Source organism: Lacerta agilis, chromosome 2 (assembly GCF_009819535.1).
Source record: "Lacerta agilis isolate rLacAgi1 chromosome 2, rLacAgi1.pri, whole genome shotgun sequence".
Lineage (NCBI taxonomy): Eukaryota > Metazoa > Chordata > Lepidosauria > Squamata > Lacertidae > Lacerta > Lacerta agilis.
The window spans coordinates 99115031-99135600 of NC_046313.1; the positions used below are offsets into that span (position 1 = coordinate 99115031).

The 20570-nt window shown below is 44.1% G+C and overlaps 1 protein-coding gene across 1 annotated transcript in view; it reads left to right on the plus strand.

Moving 5' to 3' along the window:
- Positions 1 to 2824: 2824 nt before the first annotated feature.
- Positions 2825 to 20570, plus strand: part of FHIT (fragile histidine triad diadenosine triphosphatase) — a 633148-nt gene continuing 615402 nt past the window's right edge. Inside the window, exon 1 of the mRNA XM_033141324.1 lies at positions 2825 to 2953. Within this exon, the coding sequence (XP_032997215.1) occupies positions 2851 to 2953 (103 nt within the window). The 5' untranslated portion in view covers positions 2825 to 2850. The remainder of the gene's footprint in view (positions 2954 to 20570) is intronic.

Sequence of the window (20570 nt, forward strand, 5' to 3'; positions counted from 1 at the left end):
GGGGGGGAGCCCAAGCCTCCTGATCTAATATGCCAAGAAAGGGGCCACATGAACTCTGGGTTCCCATTGGGAACATCTGAAAGGATGGTACAGTGGTACCTCGACATACGAATTTTTCGACTTACGGATGAAAAAAGTGCCCACACGCCTACGAATTTTTCGACATCCGAAGGACATCCGTTGGCGGTTTTAGATGGGGTTTACTCAACTTACGAATTTTAGATGTGGTTTACTCGGCTTATGAATTTCTCCGAATTTTTCGTTTCCAATGCATTCCTATGGGGAAATCGCTTTTTCCGACTTACGAATTTTTCGACCTACGAATGTGCATTCGGAATGGATTAAATTCGTAAGTCAAGGTACCACTGTAGTTCCATTCAGATATGACTATCACACCAGTAAGATGCGGGAGATGATGTTTAAACATTGGCATTTGCTTAAAGATGTACTTGGATGTTAGGATGGCCCTATGTTTGAATAGGCTCAGGACTGCAATACCTCAAGGACTGCCTCTTCCCATATGAACCTACCTGGACCCTGAGCTGAGGCCCTCCTTCATGTGCCTCCTCCTCCATGGGAGGGTGACAACACGGGGATGGGCCTTCTCTGCAGTGGCTCCCCGGCTGTGGAATGTTCTCCCCAGGGACGTTTGCCTGGCACTTTCACTACACACCTTTAGGCGCCAGGCAAAAACGTTCCTTTTAATCCAGGCCTTTGGTTGATCTGATTGACATCCCATACCCTTCTAAAATGTAGCTCTCGTTTTTTTTGGGGGTGTGTGTGTTTTATTGGGTTGCTGTTTCTATTTTGATTATATATATATATTATGGTTTTTATGCTGATGTTTTCTGTGAACTGCCCTGAAACCTCTATTCTAATAATAATAATAATAACCAGAAACAAAATGAATTGTATTTTTGAACTTGAGCAAAACTTTCCTTTTTTCTAGAGGTGCCCACCCATGGGCTAGATCCACGCTGCATGAATTACACGGCACTGAGACGCAAGGTTGACCTTACCTTTTGCTCCTCTCAATATTTGTTGCCTTCTAAAAACCTCAAGCATTCCACAGCATACTATTTCCTTACCTTCTGGAGTGGGATTTGATGATTATTATTCTCTCCCCCCCACACCCCCACCCTGAGTGAATCTCAGAGCCACTGTTAAAACAGGCTGGGGTCCCACTGGCAGGCTAGTCCCTAGTAATTCAGCCAGATAGTTGGAATAAAAAGCACCGGGTCATCACTTTTCTCTCCCCCTGGAGCTTTGGTTATTGAAGCATCAGATCTTGCCTTTATTTCCAAGGTCACCAACTTTCTGCTAGAAGTGTTTATTATTTTTGGAGTACGGGAGGAAGCATCACCTTCAGCTCTGCCAATGCGTTTTCTGAGCCTGACGCTCTCTCTCCTTCCGTAAATCTGTTTTAGAGGTGTTAGCTCTTTGTCTCTCTCCTTCCCCTTCCCTGAAACGACTCCCCTGTTCTTCAATGTCTGTAAGTGGTTTCTTTCTGGCTATTGAAGCTTTTTTGACATTCCCATTTAAAAAAATATTGCCAATCTGATTCAGCTTTCACAGTGTAAATAAGGAAAGGAGGAGGGCAGAGCTGAGCTCTGCTACTGTGGTATGGGGTTTCCTGTAATTTTGTTGTTGTTGTTGTTGTTGTTGGAAACAAAAGCCATACTTAAAAGAAACCGAAATACACATCACCACCACATCTCCCCCAATATTCCAGACAACATACAGCAGCTGCTGCTTACTTCATATACCTGAGTATCATCATGCAGCCGTGATGGGGCAGCCGTGTGAATTTTGCTCACACATCTTCGCCCGGGAAACCTCAGCCTTGGGGGCCAAAGGCAGCCCTCTAGACCTCTCCAAAGGGCCCTTGGAATTCTTCACAGGCCACACCCCTTATCTCTAAGCCACGCCCCTCAGCAGCCCTGCTCTGAGCCTTCCTTCAGTGCATTTACATAGCTGCAGTGCATGCTTGAATTGTGTATCTATTGCTTTCTTGGATGGAGAGCAGAAGGATGGGTGTGGGGGATGGGTGTAAGGAGAGACCCCTGACTTCTGTTGTGCAAAAGTCAGTCACGTCTGTTGTCCCATGCATCCACTGTTGCTCCACCTGCCTCATTGCATGTGGCCTCCAGAAGGTGTTGCAGCTACTGTGGGTAGTGCATCAATGAAAAGGCTTGCAGGTGGGTGTTGATAGGCCTAACCCATGCAAGACACAGCCTTATTTTAGGCTGTGTACTGCATATTGTATATTTAAAGCGCATGGCTTTACCCAAAGAATCCTGGAAACTGTAGTTTGTTAGGGGTGCTGGGAATTGTAACTCTGTGAGGGCTAAACTACAGTTCTCATAATTCTTTAGAGCAGTGGTTCCCAAACTTTTTTGGGGTCATGCCCCACCTAAGCACTTCTAAAATCCTGATGCCCCCCCTCCCCCGTGACATATAATTCTTATTATTAAAAAAGAGAGCTCCTATTCACGTGGAGGAAGCCTAAAAGGCCATTAACTTACTCTAAACAAGCTTTCACATTCCCCCCTCTTAAAAATTAAATTGACCCCCCCCCCCGTTGGGCGTGTGCCCCATGTTGGGAACCATGGCTTTGGAGGGAAGCCATGTGCTTACTGTATTGTGTGCATGCAGTCTTAGTAATAAAAAAGCAAGGGGGGAACAAAGAGTGTTCATTGAGCTGCAGTGACCAAAAGCAAATCTGTGCATTTTCTGTTCTCTGAAATGTTGCCAATGATCTCATTTGCCTTATGTTTTAAGTTCATCGACTGTTCTGATGATTTCAATTAATTCTCCTCCACAGGTCCAGGTGCATGAAAGGGCATTAAGATGTCATTCCGTTTTGGGCAGCACCTCATCAAACCCTCTGTTGTGTTTCTGAAGACGGAACTATCCTTTGCACTTGTGAACCGGAAGCCTGTGGTTCCGGGTCGTATCCTTTTTCCCCCTTTGGTTTGCGTGGATCTTGCATAACAGTCCATTTCTGGAACCTTGGCTGTCTCCGCCGGAGTAGAAGGAGCCCCTCTTCCCCCACTAAAGAGCAGGTAAGATGTTACTCATATTTATTCTGAAGCCAGTCAGTGGAGCATAATATGCTTGATCGGTGTTGCAGAACTTCTGAAAGCGGTTGCTTAGCAACAGTGACCTTAGAGGTGAATTTTCTTCTGACCTTTTCACCACAGAAGATGTATAAATAAACAGGTGGCGCTTCTTTGCTTCTCTTTCCCCTTTCCTTGTTTTAAAAAATGATCTGGAAAGTGTCTCAGAGATGCTCCTGTTTTTAACTGTCACGTTATCGGCCTTGTTGTGCAGCCTATTTTGCTTTCCCCCACCCACCCACAAATATTTTGGTCTAAGCAATTGTGACCCAGGTCTGGCCTTGGGAATTAAAATGTAACAAGTCTCTTAAGGTGTCCAAATGCCAAGCACAGCAGGGCCAAAGTTTAAACTCCTTGCTTCTCTGGTAGCCAACGAGGTACATAATCTGGTTGGAGACCTTTCTGGACTTTAAAATGCGTGTGTTTGGGAAGTCAAAAACAATAATAGATAGAACTGCTATCCAGCAGGAGCAGTGGTCAGGGATGATGAGCATTGTAGTCCAAAAACAGCTGGAGACCCAAGTTTGGGAAAGCCTGATCTACAGCTTTTTGGTGATGAGACCATAGTTTGGTGCTAGAGTACCTGCTTTGCATTCAGAAGAGTGAAAAGGACTCGGGTAGCAGTTAATGGGAAAGACATGAGACCACAGAGAGCTGCTTCCAAGCGAGGTTGGATTGAGATCTATCAAGTCCATATTCAGGCTATCAGTGGCTACTAGTCATGATGGCTATATGCTTCTCCCAGGACCAGAGGCTCCATGTTTCTGAATACCAGTACTTGGGGAATGGCAGCAGAAGATTACCTTCATGTTTTGCCTATAGGCTTTCCAGAGTCATATGGATGATCAATACAGGAAAGAACAAATATTGGATTGGCCTTTGTTCTGATCCAGCCATACCTTTCTTAGGTGCAATGGCTGATCATCACCACTGATTTATTAATCGCCTTCTCAATAAGCTGTCTCAAGGAGATGTACACACAAGACGATTCAAAACAGTTAAAAACTCAAAACATATCAAGAGAAAAGACAAAACTGAGTTTTGACAGTATATGTTAAAAATGTTGAAACTTAATAAAGTGTAACTGGAAAACAACCCTCAAACATATCACCTACATTTAAAACAAGACTAAAACCCTGACAAAGTGTGCTCCCATTTACCCATATGGGAAAACCTGGTGAAACAAAAAATGTATTCAGTTGTTTCCAGAAAGTGCAGATAGTAGGAATGCTGTTCCATAGAACAAGGACAGCTACAGTCCATGGGTTTAGCTGAGAGCAGGCAACTAAAAGTTGCCGGTTGACATTTGCTACAACCCTCCAGAGCACACACAGGAGCTTGCCTCAGACCAATGGCTTATCTGCCTCAGTACTGTCTACTTTCATGGGCAATGGCTTGCCATGTTTTCAGACAGTGGTGTCTCCCAGAGTCTGGGGAATGAACCTGAGACCTTCTGCATGCAAAGCAGATGTATTGCTCTGGGACATTATGGGGAAATGGAAATGGTGACCCCAAAATGGTGGTCCATAGCTGCTTGGAGCAATAGCTGGAGGATACTGGGTGCCAGAGTGCATACATAGTCGTCGTCCCACAAAAGTGCTCCGTGGTTGGACTGAGAAGATACTGACCAATTGGCAACTCTACACACACTTACCATGACCCTGATTCTGCCCTTCTCTCTTGTTTGTTATTACAATGCTGAAAACAAAACATGGTTATGTAGAATGAAGTCTGATGCTACTGGGAGACTGCAGAAGAGCTGTGTAAAGCTGCATTCATCTGACCTGGCAACAACAAGTGTATTCCCCGGGCTTTATAGCAATAATTTCATCTGCTTGGTTTCTGACTCACTTATACATACATATATTTCCTAGCAGACAATGAAATATTAATGTGTTTGAATTTCGGCAAGATAGAGACAAAAAGAATGAGTTTAAAAGCCAATTCACTTTGGATGTCAAGTTAATTAACTTGTATGTTTTGAAAAATCCAGGTTTAAAAAGGGAGCTGGGAGGAGGGAAGAGAGACTTAGATTGTGAAATTATTCCTACAGCATGTGCTTATATTCTGGAAAGGCTCTGTAGCGCAAACCACTGCAAACATAGAAATGCAGGACGTTGTTGAAGACATCAGTTCATTGCGACACGGTGCTTTGGGGTGTTTGTGCAATTTTCATTGTATTAAGCTTTGTTCAGGGGTTGGGTCTGCACATTCAACCACATGTTTCCTTTGTTGCTGCACTGGTACTTAAGACATAGGGACGCAGGTGGCGCTGTGGTCTAAAACCACCGAGCCTCTTGGGCTTAACAATAAGAAGGTCGGCAGTTCGAATCTGTGCAACGGAGTGAGCTCCCATTGCTCTGTCCCAGCTGCTGCCAACCTAGCAGTTCGAAAGCATGCCAGTGCAAGTAGATCAATAGGTACCGATGGGGCGGGAAGGTAAATGACATTTCCATGCGCTCTGGCACTCATCACGGTGTCCCGTTGTGCCAGAAGCGGTTTAGTCATGCTGGCCACATGACCCGGAATGCTGTCTGTGGACAAACGCCGGCTCCCTCGGCCTGAAAAGTGAGATGAGTGCCACACCCCATGGTCGCCTTTGACTGGACTTAACAGTCCAGGGGTCCTTTACAATATCTTTTTACTTGACATATTCAAATTCCATTAGATGTTTATAGGGAGGCTCTTGTTTAAAGAAGATATGCAGTCCAGTGTTGGAGTCATAGTAGCTGCTCCCTGACCCGTCTGTTCCTAAACTTGATTTCTGATATTCTTTCCCTTGCATAATCTTAGTGGTTGGTTGGTTTGGCTCTTCAGAATAATGAAGGAGCCGTATTGATGCTCTTCTGATTCATTTTCGCTGGCTTTTTGAAATGGAAGCAGAATTTATTTATTACATTCAAATAAACAAATATCACCTGAGGAATTCAAGGGGGTGCTGCCTCTCCTCGTTTTATCCTCACAACAACCGTGTGAGGGTTGTTCATAATTCATACTTCAGCTAGGCTATCGGATATCCTATATTAGGTAAACTAGTTTATGTCTCCATGGTTATGAATTATCCATATTATTTATAGACTATATCTTCTGAAAAGCTTGGGAGCAGACAACAATACAGTGTTGCTTGGGGATGTGCCAAGTTTTCACCTGTAAAAGTTTGCCTGGCTTTGGTGGGGGTAGTGGTTGCAAAATGACCCCCTAAACTCTCACAGCCATAACTTTTGAGATGTTGCTGGTGGCTGCCTACAGTCATTGTGTTTCCCCTTTGTGCTGCTCCTGGGCTTTGATTTCCCTTGTCGTGTGATGCCAGTCACATATGTAAGGAGTGTGTTACGATAGCACAATGCCAATGAGATTGGAATAAGGCATCCCTCCTTCCACTTATGCTCATTCTACTTGCATGTGACTCCACATACCCATACACATTGGGAAATGAATAGAATCATACCAGGAAATGACAGGAGAGTGTTGGAAAGTCTTCATGGTTTGTGAGGAGACCCTTCCCAGAGCCCAAAGAGGCTGTCAGTGAGAATGGAGGAAGCCCTGAAGAGTTTGGAGGTGCAACAGGGCTTTGTTTAGGCTGCTTAGCCTTCCAGCCTAACAGCTAACACGCGAGGTAGCACAGAAGCAACCACCGATTTCCTGCGCTTCCCCCAACCAGCCCCAAGAGCTTCAACTCTAGATATTTTGCTCTGGGTTGGAGATACAGCCCCGAGATAGAGCTGGAGAGCAGGGGGAAATAGGCACTTAGAGGCTTTTTAGAGGGTGCTCCCTACTTTATGTGATTTCACACATGTGCAGGGCACCCCAGAATGTAATCCCCATGTAAGTGGGGGACACATGTGCCTGCCAGTACGAGGAAAGGTAGATGAAGCCAATGGGAAGTAACAGCAAAGATCCCTGTTTATGATCACATCCTAAATGGGAGCTTTATTCTTTAATCTCTCCCTTTGCAGACACCTGCTCAAAATTGCTAGACGTCGGTAGTTGTTGCTACCAGGGGTTGCAAAAAGCTTGGTTGAGCTCTAGAAAAGCAATTAAATGAAAATCAGGTAGTATGGTTTTGAAAGGCTAGAACCCAGCTTTTCTGATTCCTGAAAAACAATCTAAATGGAGAAGGCTTTCTTAACCATGCTTCCAAAAGTTTCTTGGCCTTAGCTCCCCTTCCCTCTGAAGGAGATAAAGCAACCAATGATCTTCTCTTATAGAAACCTCTTGCTTTCCAAAGGTGGCTCAGTGAAACCATCATCTCTCTTGGCTTTGAGGGCTGTATATAGATTATTTGATGCATCCTTGAATTTTCCAAAAGTTTTAAACAGAGCCCCTTACCACAAAGCAAAGTGTCTTCCTCACGCTAGTACTTTGTCTTTGTGCAAATTCATACCTTTTGCCTGCTTCCATTTAATTTTTGCCAGAAGTCCTGGAAGCAAGGCACTTTTTATAAACATGAAAAAGGGCAGGATCTCTTGGGGAAATAGCTGAGCTTCAGACACCTTAGTGGTCAGATTGCACATGTTTACACAACCCATTATCCTCTGATAATAATCCCTTAATCCTGCAGGGTCAAACCAAGAGTTTAGTTGTTTGAGATATGTTTTAGAGAGAACTCGAGAGAAACTCTCAGGTTCTTATTTGTATGCCCAAGAGATTTGGTGGTCAGGAGCAATGGGCTTAAAAGGCCTTTTGCTGGGAAGTTGATGCTGTTGGATGTTTGTTGAATGAAGAATAAATGAGAGAACTGAAATAAATGGAACTGAGCAGAGCTGTGGAAAAGGAGCAAGCGGAACGACTGATGCGCAATGAATTTATGCAATCCAAAAAGGTGTGGAATGAGCAAGGTGGATGGGAAATAATTTGGAGATAAATTATGCTGAAAGACAAGCCAGGAAATAATTAACCTTCATGCTGTTGTTATGCAATTATTGTGTAGGTGCATTTTTTTTTGACAAACATGATGTGAAGTGAATAATACAATAAAGACACAATTCTCATAATAGCAAATTATTTCGCTAGTGGGGGCTTTGCTGTGAAAGAGACGGGTTTGCGGGGGGGGCAAGGAGCCCCTAAAATTCCTGGGTGCCAGCTTCTCCCCATAATTTCTGAAATTAGTAAATGTAGGGTTTGAAGTCAAGACAGCCTCCTCAGGAGCTTGGCTTAGAGAGGAGCCACCAGAGAACAAAGGCAGGTGATGACACTGTAATAGGAATTTTAAGGTTTTTTATATCTATATATAATTGTTCATTAGTGTACCAAGTAAACATGTGCATAAATGTATAGGCCATTTCTGAAACAGCACAGGAAGACAGGCTTGACACCATTTTGACTTTCAAAACTGACCAACTGTTTACCAAATGGTTCTCTGTAAGGAAGGGATTACCATCTCAAAGGAACGGCCTGCCTACCCAGGAAAGGCAATCAGATAAGACATTATCATATAAATTGGCATGCAGGAGAAAAACAACGCTCTCAGATTTCTGCTGTAGACCGCCTTTTGTGACGTATGTATGATGTATATGGGGGGTGGTCCTGGGATACACCCCTTCTGTGACGTATGTATGATGTTTCTGAGGGTGGTCTTAAACTCCAGCAGGGGAAATTTCAAATGTCTATATAAGAGCCTTTGTCCTGGGTTCCTCCTCCATCCAGCATGTGGTGAGTGAGGACCCTGTTGCAACAGTATTTGTTAATAAAGATCAGGCTTACTAGCCGCCTTGCTTTCCGTTAGAACTCTGGTCTGGTCTCTGTCTTTTCTGCGCAGGCAGGGGTTTTAAAATAACGTCCTGCCGAGGTTCAGGATTCCACCCGGAATCGAACCCTTTATCTAGATAACTTAAATAAATTCTTACAACAACACAGTCATTACCCTGACGAAAGGTGAGAGATTCAGCATCAGACAAGAGAGGGGGAGGTTGCCAGGATTACAGGGGGTGTGATGTCGCCACAGGGGGGGGGAAGTGGTTTTTGCAGGAGGCTTTTGAAATTGAGGTTGCCTGGTGACTGGGAGGGTGCCGGAAAGCGGAAGGGGAGGAGTTGGTTTCTGCCAAAGCTGCTGGCTAGAGGAGGCTGCACCGAGAGACGGGGGGGGGGGGAGGGAATAAGTGGCTGCTGTTGCTGAAGCTATGAGAGGAGCGACGAGGGACACTCTTGGGATGTATTGTTTTGCACCCCTCCAAGGCCACCAAGGCCCCCTAAGCCTCAAGCGACAGCAAAGGATCCAAAAGTAATACAAAATTTATATCGAAAAGGTGGGGACTTCCAGTGAAAAAGAGCTGGGGCACCTAGTACATTTTGTGTACCGTATAGGGTAGCCCTTGATTCTTCCAGCCTTTGCTGAATATTCTACCTTGTGATTTGCTTCACATTTTCTTTCCATATGTTTCCATGCAATACTATTAGCATCCTTGGGTAATATTAAGCTCAAACAATATTTTGTTTTACAGTCTCTAGCCTTTTGTGTATTTTTGGACATGTATTGGCTGTTATTTTTTAATTTGTTGTCATTTAAGGGGGTAGTATAGTTTTAATTTTTGCTAACATTTTATTATGGTCGCCTTGCTCGTGTGCAAATGCTGGCACATCACATTGGGTCTGGGAGCAAAGAGGCAGCCAATTAAGTTATTATAAAGTTGGAGTAATATGCAGGCAGTTGGCTTTTGCCAGTCAAAATTATGGTAACCATATTCTACACCAGGCATAGGCAAACTCCGGCCCTCCAGATGTTTGGGACTACAATTCTCATTATCCCTAGCTAACAGGACCAGTGGTCAGGGATGATGGGAATTGTAGTCCCAAACATCTGGAGGGCCGGAGTTTCCCTATGCCTGTTCTACACCACTTGAAGTTTCTGAGCTGCCTTCAAGGCAGTCCGAGGCATAATAACCACATTGCAGTAATCCAACTGGGAGGCTGGTTCTGCACTATGTCTCCAAATCTGGAGCACAGGTGCTATCTAAATGTATCCTGAGCAGGGCCAGCCCACCAATGAGGCAAGGTGAGGTGATCACCTCAGGCGGCAGGATCCATAGGGGCAGCAGATCCCAATGTAGCTCTTTATTCCCCCCACCATTGTTTGTACTGTATTCACCCACCCCTTTTCCCCTGGTGGCGAGAGGGGCATCATTTTGTGTCTTGCCTTAGGCGCCACATAATGTCTTGGGCCAGCCCTGATCCCGAGCCTCTCTAAATCAATTACGAAGTCTGTTTAAGCTCCCACAAAGCATACCCTATTTGTTTCTCCCGGATGGGAAGCTCATGTCAAGTGTGCATTACTCTCTAAAGTGGCATAGGAAACTGCATCTGTGCCTCACCTTCATCTATGTTGCAGTCAAAGTCAGGATTAGGTTTGGGGCTACAGGATTAGCTGGGAGCCATACCATGAGGAGGCTTGTCCTGCGTGGCATTGTTCCTGTGTAAGTGCCGCTGGCAAGATGCCATCCCTCCCTCCCACGTCTACCAGAGTGGGAATAAGATGGTACTGGCAGGGCAGACAACATTGCTTGATACAAATAAAGGTGTGAGTCACACTCTCTTCAGTTATTAATGCAACTTTTGGAATAAATTAGGGTGTGGGCTGATTTCAAAATTTCCTTTGCAACAAAGCACATGGGCTGTTTTCCCTTCTGGTTGGTTCTGCCTAGAATGGCCATGTATCCTACTTTACAGAGCTATTTGCAGGATTGTTTAATACAGGTGCTGTTTAGAGAGAGAAAACCTTGACCTAGAGAGAGGAACAGGTCCTTTGATTCTGCCCATCACCCCTTAGCACCTGAACAGACATGCATGATGTCAGGAGTGGGGCAAGTGGACATGGATTGGGGGAAAGCAGCCCCATGGGCTAGACTCTTCTCCTGCCTATATGCAGTGGAGAAGTTTCCCATCTGACGCTTGCCAGGCGTGGTTTAGTCCCTCTGAGCATGGCTCCCGTTTGTTCCAGCTCTCCACTCAGGGCCTGCCCACCCATGAGGCACGGAGTAGCAACCACCTCAGGCAGCAGGATCTCCAGAGGCATCAGATCCCAGTGTAGATCTTTATTCTCCCCAAACCTTGTTCATGATGTAGATCATCACTCGCCCCTTCTTCCCTGGTGGGTTTGTGGTTTTGCGGGTTGCTTCAGGTGTCAAAATGTCTTGGGCCGGCCTTGTTTCCATCCATGTGTTGAAGTGAGTGGAAGGGCACATGAATTGTGTTAAGGAATCTGGGTTTGTCCTTGTTGCTCCTCATCAGAATGAACCTGCCTGACCTGGGAGGAGAACCTTTCTGGGTGCATAAGTGTAAAAAAATGTTCCACCCTTGGAACCCACAAGCAAAGAGAAAGTTATTATCGTGGATGAGGGGAGCTAAGGAAAGCGCCTTCTACACATACATACACATGAGTTTGCACCCTATCCTAGCCTTTGTAAAAGGTAAAGGGACCCCTGACCATTAGGTCCAGCCATGTCTGACTCTGGGGTTGCGGCGCTCATCTCGCGTTAATGGCTGAGGGAGCCGGCGTACAGCTTCCAGGTCATGTGGCCAGCATGACAAAGCCGCTTCTGGCGAACCAGAGTAGTGCACGCAAATGCTGTTTACCTTCCCGCCAGAGCGGTTCCTATTTATCTACTTGCGCTTTTGACGTGCTTTCGAACTGCTAGGTGGGCAAGAGCTGGGACCGAGCAACGGGAGCTCACCCCGTTGCGGGGATTCAAACCGCCGACCTTCTGATCAGCAAGCCCTAGGCTCTGTGGTTTAACCCACAGTGCCACCCGCGTCCCTATCCTAGCCTTTGAGCTTTGGGCTTTTTTGAAGCCAGCTGTAGCAAGGATTCATGTCTAGGTTCCACTTAAGCCTTTCTGAGCCCCCTTTGTTAGTTGGAGCGGGGTGTCTGTCCAGGAACCCAAGTTGCCAAGCAACAAACACTGGCGCCTGCTGGGTGAAGCCCAGGATAATTTTGTAATAAAGTTCTGCTCACTAAAGTACTACCGCTTGTGGGGTTGTTGTTTTTTCTTTTTTGCACCGATATGAGTAATTTGAGGCTGCACTGCTGTTTTTATTCAAGCATTTACTTCCATTATTACACAGCTTTGCATGTGTTCCGCTTGTGTCTCACAATAAATATAACCATTATTGAGCTTTCTTTTTGTTGTTGTTGTTCTTGAGGATAGGTTTTTTTAATGCTCCTTGTTCTGTTCTTATTGTAGTATAAGGTTCTCGCTTTCAACTTGTGTTAAAGCATGAAAAATGAATTTGAACATTAATAGAATCCATTTGCGGACCAGGGCTTTTATTGTAAATAAAATTATTCATTTGTTATGTCCTATTGTTTTCAGCAGACATAGTATTGATCTTTGGGTTTCTGCTCGGGGATGCCATAAGGAGCACTAGCATAAAGAGGGAGCAGAGCAACATTTGTAAATTGATTGAATGTAAAGCATAATGACAGAGACAAACATCATTTCTAAAGCAATGCTATATCACACACAGCATTTTTCAACAGCTTATTGAGCCGGTTATTGAAAAGAGCAGCCTATCCAAAGTGGAACAATGAGCAGGATGTTATTGGGACCAAACAATTTTATTGTGATTCATTGAGGACAGCGTGACCCTTGCAATATATGCATTAAAAATTAGAATGGATTTTCTAAAAGAACTTTTTGGCCTACTTTGGCTGTAAAGAAAAGTTGTGAGCACATGGTAAAGAACAAACCTCCGAGACTTCTGTTTACATATGCACTAATTCTACAGCAGATCTCCATCTGCATCTTGGATTCCAAAAGCACAGGCATATGATCTAAGCGTAGAGCAGGTTTTTGAGAGTGAATGGGGGTTGAAAGGGTAGGAGAGGAAGGGGAAGAGTGCTCTGCTTGAACAATGGCAGTGCTGGATGCATCCTATTCTCTCTGTTGTTCTCAGTAAATACTGGTGGTCACCTGTTCATTTTTAGCAAAGTGGATTGGTTGCCTAGAGTGAAAGATGTGCACTCCAGTGGGTATGTTAAAAGCTCGACCTCAGGAAAAGTGATTGCTGAACAAATTTGCCAGGGAAGAAAAACAGGTTGTAAGAGCAGAATCTTCTGTTCTGTTCAAACTATTTATTTAGGACATTTCTATATTGCTTAATTATTCACATTTCTAAGCAATGATCCACAGAAAATGGGGAAATGAAACAATAAGCAATCATCATAGTATGAAAGATTACCTTAAAATGCCTGATGGAACAAGAAAGTCTTAGTTGTGTGTCTGAATGAATGAATGAATGAATGAATAAATAAATAAATAAATAAATAAATAAAATTTGCCCAGAAGCACCTTAGAGACCAACTAAGTTTGTTCTGGGTATAAGCTTGCTGAACTTCAGATGTGTGTCTGAAGTTCAGCAATGAGGGTGGGTGCCTGTCTAATCTCAGCTGAGAGGGTGTTGCACAGGCTTGGGTCCACTACACTGAATGCTCAGCTTCTAGTAGTTGTGTATTTACCTTTCCCTGAAATAAATCCACACAGTAGACAGATATTTGGTTTGGTTTTTGGCAGAATTTAGGCCACAGCTTTATTGATTACAACTAAGTGAGTGGTTGCATAGCTTCTGGTTCGACTATCTCCCTGCACCCTTGCAGGCAGCGCTTTCCCAGAGCCACATTCTAAGGATAGCCAAGGATGAACACCAGGGACAGCTGATGGAAGGAGCACCAAACAGCTGACCTGATGTCCCCTGGACTCGGGTGCGGGCCGAACCGCTTTCGGGGAACACCAAACCAGTGAGTCCCTGGATTACTTTACCGGAATATCCTACATTTGCATAGGCGTGGCCACATCACGTGCCACACCTATCATCTGAACTACAGCCTACCCGCAACTTACAAGTTGTGACTATTTGCTACGCGGCAGGCGAAACCCAAATGGCACCAGCCAATCAGCCAAGTGGGGAAAATTCCTGCCGTGCCCCTGTCCCGATGACAGACGACACATGATTGCATAGCAAGGTTAAGCGCAAGCCCTAAATATAGGGAGAGGTGGGCAGGTGTTCCAATGCGATAGCCCCAAAGAGGAAGCTCAGTAGCCTCACATGGGCTTATATAGGTCCCGTGTTGCTGCTCTTTCTCAGCACCCCATTGGTCAGATTGCACCCCAGCAACACGGGACCCACCTATCAGGGGTTGTGGCTGATCCAAGATTACCCACCCACAACACCGGGTCAGGTGTCCAGGTCGCACCACAACACGTGCCCTCTTTGATGGAGGACATGCTTTGTAAGTCATGCATCTGAGCCATTTGGGGCTCTCAACAGGGACTGCCCCCCCCCAAGATCTAGGAGAAACCCCATACTATGCAACCCCATCTGGCCTCCAGGACTGGTGGATGGTCAATCTCCCAGACATGGGAGCCACTCGCCAACTGTCCCTCCATCTTCCTCAAGATCATTTTACTAGTCCTTATCCATTCTACAATGGCATCTGGACAACGTTCCATACAGTTTTTAATCAATACATGGAAAGTGCAATGCATGTACTGGCTCCCTCCAAACTCCATGTGTTTTATCACTGTGTTTGAACAGAGCCAACACAGAACCTGTGCTTTGCTATTTTTGTGTGTACAAAACTTTCCCCTATGTACACATGCCTATTGTGTTGGGAACAGGGCCACTGGGGCAGTGCCACCCCACTCCACATTGTGTGTATGTGAACTGACACTTTTGAGTGTTTGGTTGGGTGGATGAATACGTATCCTGAAACCTTGTAATGTTAGCGAGTACAGAGGTAGTGTGTTGTATTTTTTTAAAAAAAGGAAGAATAAAAAGTAGATTCATTATCAGAAAACATTTTACAAATGTTTCTAAGTACAGGTGGAAGCCTTCGTTGCCTTGTAATTGTTGTTGTCGCCTAGAGAAAGCAAAATCTTTTGTCATTAAGAGAAATTGCTATCAGTTTCATAAGAGCTCTCTATGTAATAATTATTATTTTAAAATTTTGGGGATAAATATATCTTTAAGCTGTAGGTGTTTGCCTTGAATTGCAATACATGTTCAGAAAGCTCCACAGGTAAGAGAGAGAGAGAGAGAGAGAGAGAGAGAGAGAGAGAGAGAGAGAGAGAAGAAAGAGGGGGGAGTATAACTATCTTTCATTTATGTGAGCTAGGGTAGAAGATTGGAGACCAGTGACCAGCATCTGTGTACACTTTCCTTTTACTGTTTAATACAGTATCATGAAATACCTACTTACTTGACAATCAAATTCCATACCTCCCCTAAAGAGGAAAATGGGAATTGTTAGAGGATATGTAGGTGGTACTTGTCTAGATGGTACCTATGACCTAATAAGATCAAGTGTTGCCATGGCTCTTGCTTTGAGCAATGACCAGACGCAGATGTCCAAGAGGGAGCTGAGTCTGTTCACATCGGCTGTGGAGAGAACCAGGTGCAAACATTGACACCAGTTGTGGACTTAGTCACCTAGACCTTCCTGATCCAGAGCCCCCAAGGCAGAGGTGGCATTTCACCAGTTGGAATCCCCCCTGCTCCCATCCACAAAGTTTCCAGGTACAAGGACTGCCTCCTTTATGGTCAAGTTATTAACAGAGAACTTTCTGAAGTCATGTTGCTTCAGACCAACCATACCTGCTACCAGGATTTTTTTTTTAAAAAAAACAGAACTCACTGGAACTCAGTTCCAGCACCTCTTAGGTGGGCGCCATAAGAGAACATGGAAGGCGTTCATGGTGAGTTCTGGCACCTCTTTTTCTAGAAAAACAGCACTGCCTGCTACTTGCTTTTCGTCAATCCTGGCTGGCTGGCTGGCTGTTGGCTGCTATCTTCTGTATGTGAGTCCCCACCACATCCCCCCCCCCCATATTGTACTCTGGGTTCTCAGTTACAGAGTTATTATATAAAGGTTCAGTTTCAGTGTCTGAGTTTGCTAAGATGGTATGAAATTTTCATTGAAGGTAGGGAAAATTCAGAAAAATACAAAAGCTTGCTCTTGGATACCATCAAAGTAAAATTTACAAACAACAGCAACAAGAAACCAGTAGATTTTTTAGGTAATTTGTTGGAATTGCTTTTTCTGTGGATACCTTAAAAGGAATAGAGATCGGTAAAAAAAAGTTCAGTCTGAACTTGCTTGCAGATCAGAACATGGTGGTCTGTCCCATTAACCGTGTCTGCAGATTTTAATGTACAGTTTTGGTTCCAAAACAGAGTTCACAAATATTTTCTGTACTAAATGTATATCTGTGGAGGGGATCTTGTATTTCACAAGAAGTGTGCTGACAAAATTTGCACAATTTAGAAGCAGGTGGAAAGTCTGCAAAAAAGAGGACTGAATGGATCTGTGACAGCACCAATGAAAGTGACATGGGACAAACGTAGGTTGATCCACCCATCCCTACGGAAGAATGATATCTGTGGAGGCCATCATCTGTGAGACCCATAATTAATCTAGACTGATGCCACATTCTAAGTACACAAGCTATCACCCTCAGCTGTAGACTCCTTCAAGAGAGCAATAAATTTTCTGTGAGTAAAAAATAAACAAAGAAATAGTGAAAGGAGGGATTAAAGAAATATGCTACTATCCTGCATTTCCTAGTAATCCTTCTTTACTCTGAAAATGTATATACAGTGGTACCTTTGGTTAAGAACTTAATTCGTTCTGGAGGTCCGTTCTTAACCTGAAACTGTTCTTAACCTGAAGCACCACTTTAGTTAATGGGACCTCCCGCTGCCGCCGCGCCGCCAGAGCACGATTTCTGTTCTTATCCTGAAGGAAAGTTCTTAACCTGAAGCGTTATTTCTGGGTTAGTGGAGTATGTAACCTGAAGCATATGTAACCTGAAGCGTATGTAATCTGAGGTACCACTGTACTTGCATTGAGTTATTTGAGGATTGGGGGAAAGAAACATGTGCAACTATTTCTCTACACCTCCAAAACAACAACAACAACAATAACCACCCCATTGATTTTGAAAGTTTCAGAACAATTGTAGCCTGTATATATAATTTCTCGTTTTAACCCTGAATGTAAGTGGTCATAAATGAATAAATTTGCTTACAAATTGTTGAGGAGTCTGGTATCTTCCTCAATGTTGCCATTAAATAAGACCGCATGAAAACATGAAGCTACCATATACAGGTACCAGGTCAGATGACTGGGCCATCTGTCCCAGTGTGGTCTAGTCTAGGGTCTGCTAACATGGCATTGTCCATATGTGTCAGGGACTGGGCAGAGGAGGAAGGTTGGAAACTGCCTCCCTCAAATCCTGACCCTTCCAGGGAGCAGGAAGAGGAAGACAATATAGATTTACAACAGTGGTTTGAGGGAGGTTGCAGCTCAGAGGCAGATGAGGGGGAAAGTTTGGAAATCATATGAGAGCCAGAGCAACAGCTGCCTGACATGTTCTCATTAGAAAGCATCCCAGACCCTCCATCTCCCAGAACCCGGCGAACCTTAAAAGTAGGAGAGCGAAGAGCTCAAAGTCAGAGGGCACTTAGTGGCACCCATAGAGGAGATGATGATGATGAATGAGGAAGTGGGAGAGACAAGGGGGTGGAGATTCACTTGGCACAATGCCGTTATCCAAGAGGCTGGGTTCTGTAGCCTCTTTCTGTAAAGTTTGAAATAAAAATGGACTATAAGAAACTTTTCCTTATCTTTATACTTTCCTGGGCAAACAGCAGGGAGCCACTGACAACATCCCGACAATATGTTGTTGAACTACAACTTGCATCATTCCCGGGTGTTGGCTTTGCTGGCTGGGGCTGATGGGAGTCCATCGATATATGGAGGGTAATAGAAGGGTTACGGCTCAATCAACAAGTAAGCCAAAAAGAAGGACTCTGGCTATCTTATTTTTACTGTTCTTATTTGTAGTGAGTGTCGTAATTTTTAACCCTGAATGTAAGCTGCCGCATTCATGGAATGAGATGCAGTGCAAACATTGTAAAGAAAATGAATTTATATAAACACTAAGCAAGAGATGAATATATTCACAGAAAGGTTTATATTTCTGATTTCCTACAAGACTAGCAAAGCTGGCCTAAGAGGAAAGACCACAAGCTGAGTGATACCCAGAAGACAATGGCTCAGTAGGATGCCATTTGAATTCAAGTGTTTATAGGAAGCATAATTATCTTGGGTGCTGAAGCCATTTGAACTCAATTACATTCAATTAGATGGTACATTTATAGGCTGTGGGCTTAGGGATCGGGGAGAAATTTGATCCCATTTGCATTTAAAGGTGAACTTAACCTAATTCGCAATTCCTGAAACGCTATGGGAATCGAAATGCACCCATCCTTCAAAATTTGCACGTGTCTGAATTTTGCAATGCAGTTCTCCAGCCAAATCCATCTAGTGAGCATAAAAATGTATATATTACTGAAGATAGCACACAAAGTGCACAATATGAGGGGAAATTGCTTTGCAAATATGCACATTAGAACATACTCACCCTGTGATGCTGGTGGAGCTCACTACATGACACTGAGGCAATTGCTATAATTTTATTTTGGTGAATGATGCGTGCTGCCTTCAATCCTCTGTCCACTTACTGGTATACTGTCCATTGTCCTTGTGTGGACAGGGACATAAGCCACAAAGGGGTTGACTTAGTATTACAACAAAATTGCTCACTAGGAAGTAGAATGGAGACTTGGGTACCATGCATGTGTCCTCCTAGGGACCACCCACATTACCGAGTTGCAAGAATCTTCTTAGGAAAGTTAGAACATGAAGGGATCACACCCTTTTGTGATCTTTGCTCAGTTCCTGATCCTACAGCAGCCTTCCCTTCCCATACCTTCTGGAGGGCACCAGTTTCGAGGTGCTGGTTTTATCTGTCAAATTCTTTTCATCCAGAGGGTTTGAAGCTACCTTTATCAAGTTTTCTGACGGCAAACATGGAGACAGTGCTTTACAATCTGCATCATTAATTTCTGGAATAAAAGTTGCCACATCTAAAAGCCCCATGATCTTATAGGCACTGCTTTCTGGGAGAAATAAAACTCAATAAACCCTACAACGATCGGGGCTGCCCGTGGCGACTTAGCAGTGAGTAGAAATGTACTCTGCACATGCCCAGGGGCTACCTTGGGGATACGTACTTTTTCAGGACTGAGTTACAGAGTTAAAAATACATCTGGGGAATGAATTCTAGCTCCAAACAAGTCTCCTGGTGCTGAATTTCAAGGCACCCATTGCATACATTTGGTAGTTTCCCAGAGAAAATACAGCTGATTCAATTGCTGTAATAATGTGTTAGCTAACCACTTTGCCATATGAGAAAATTGCTCCATTTTTAATTACCTTATTGGCTGAGCTGATTATGAACCAAATGGCATCCCTTGGTGTGGAACATCTTTGGTGATTTCATCATTTGTTCGACTTCTTCAAACTTCTTCTTCTTCTTTTTAAAAAGCATTTGCAGCCAGTTGTGTGACATTAATACACCATTTGTATTTTACCCTGTCACGTAAAATTGCAAATGTGCCATCGTAGATCAGAGCACAATCACTCACATCCACACTGTTGAATGGGCACTGGGTGTAATTCCCCCCCCATGGGGGATAAAAGTACATTAATGCAAAGCTGGCTCCTCCAGATGAACTGTTTCTGCTGTTTGTTTCATCTCAAGCAGGTGCCCCGTCTCCCTTTCCCTTTATCCAGCCCTGCTTATTGGACTTGTGTTCGGATTACTTGAGAGTTTTGCATGGACTGGCAAGAAAGGTGCTGCATGAAAATGAATGTTGCCCGGCAAATTAGGGTCCTGATCCAGGGGGAAGGGGGAAAAAAGCATTTAAGGGTTTTCAAATGGTCAATAATATGATGGCCCAGTGTGCATGTCTTAGTAAACCAGAGGTGATGGTTCACTGTGAGCGTGGAGATTGCTTCTACTTTGTTGCTCGCCTGGCATGAATGGTTTCTTTCACATCCAACACACAACCCCACCCACAATTGGCAAGTCATGACCAAACCTTCACTTCATGACATGGTTTGTTTGGAGCGAAGCAAGCTATGATCTGCCATTTAGTTGTAATGTTTCAAGAAGAGAAAATCCAGTCACAGAGGTTGTTGAGCTTTTTGGGGCTAAGTCATTGAGGTGGGGTTTTTTTGTTTGTTTGTTTTTTGCAACCTCTAAAAAAAAGTAATTTTTTTTTCAGAAAGTCGCTCCAAAGTCAACTCTTCCTATATATATAGGCTGCCACTTTTCAAAAATTCCATTGTCAATGGATGAACCACAGCAATGTCTGGGAAATTCCAGACATATGACAGTCCTATGCAAAGATATGGATTATGGTTTTTTGCTCCAACTCATGCTAGGGAAGGAGTGGAGCAGGAGTCATGTGCATGCTCATGGCAAACCATCAACTGCAGTTTAACAAATGTGCAAACTCTCTAGGTAAAGGTAAAGGTAAAGGACCCCTGGATGGTTTGTCCACATACAGCTTTCTGGATCATGTGGCCAGCATGACTAAACTGCTTCTGGT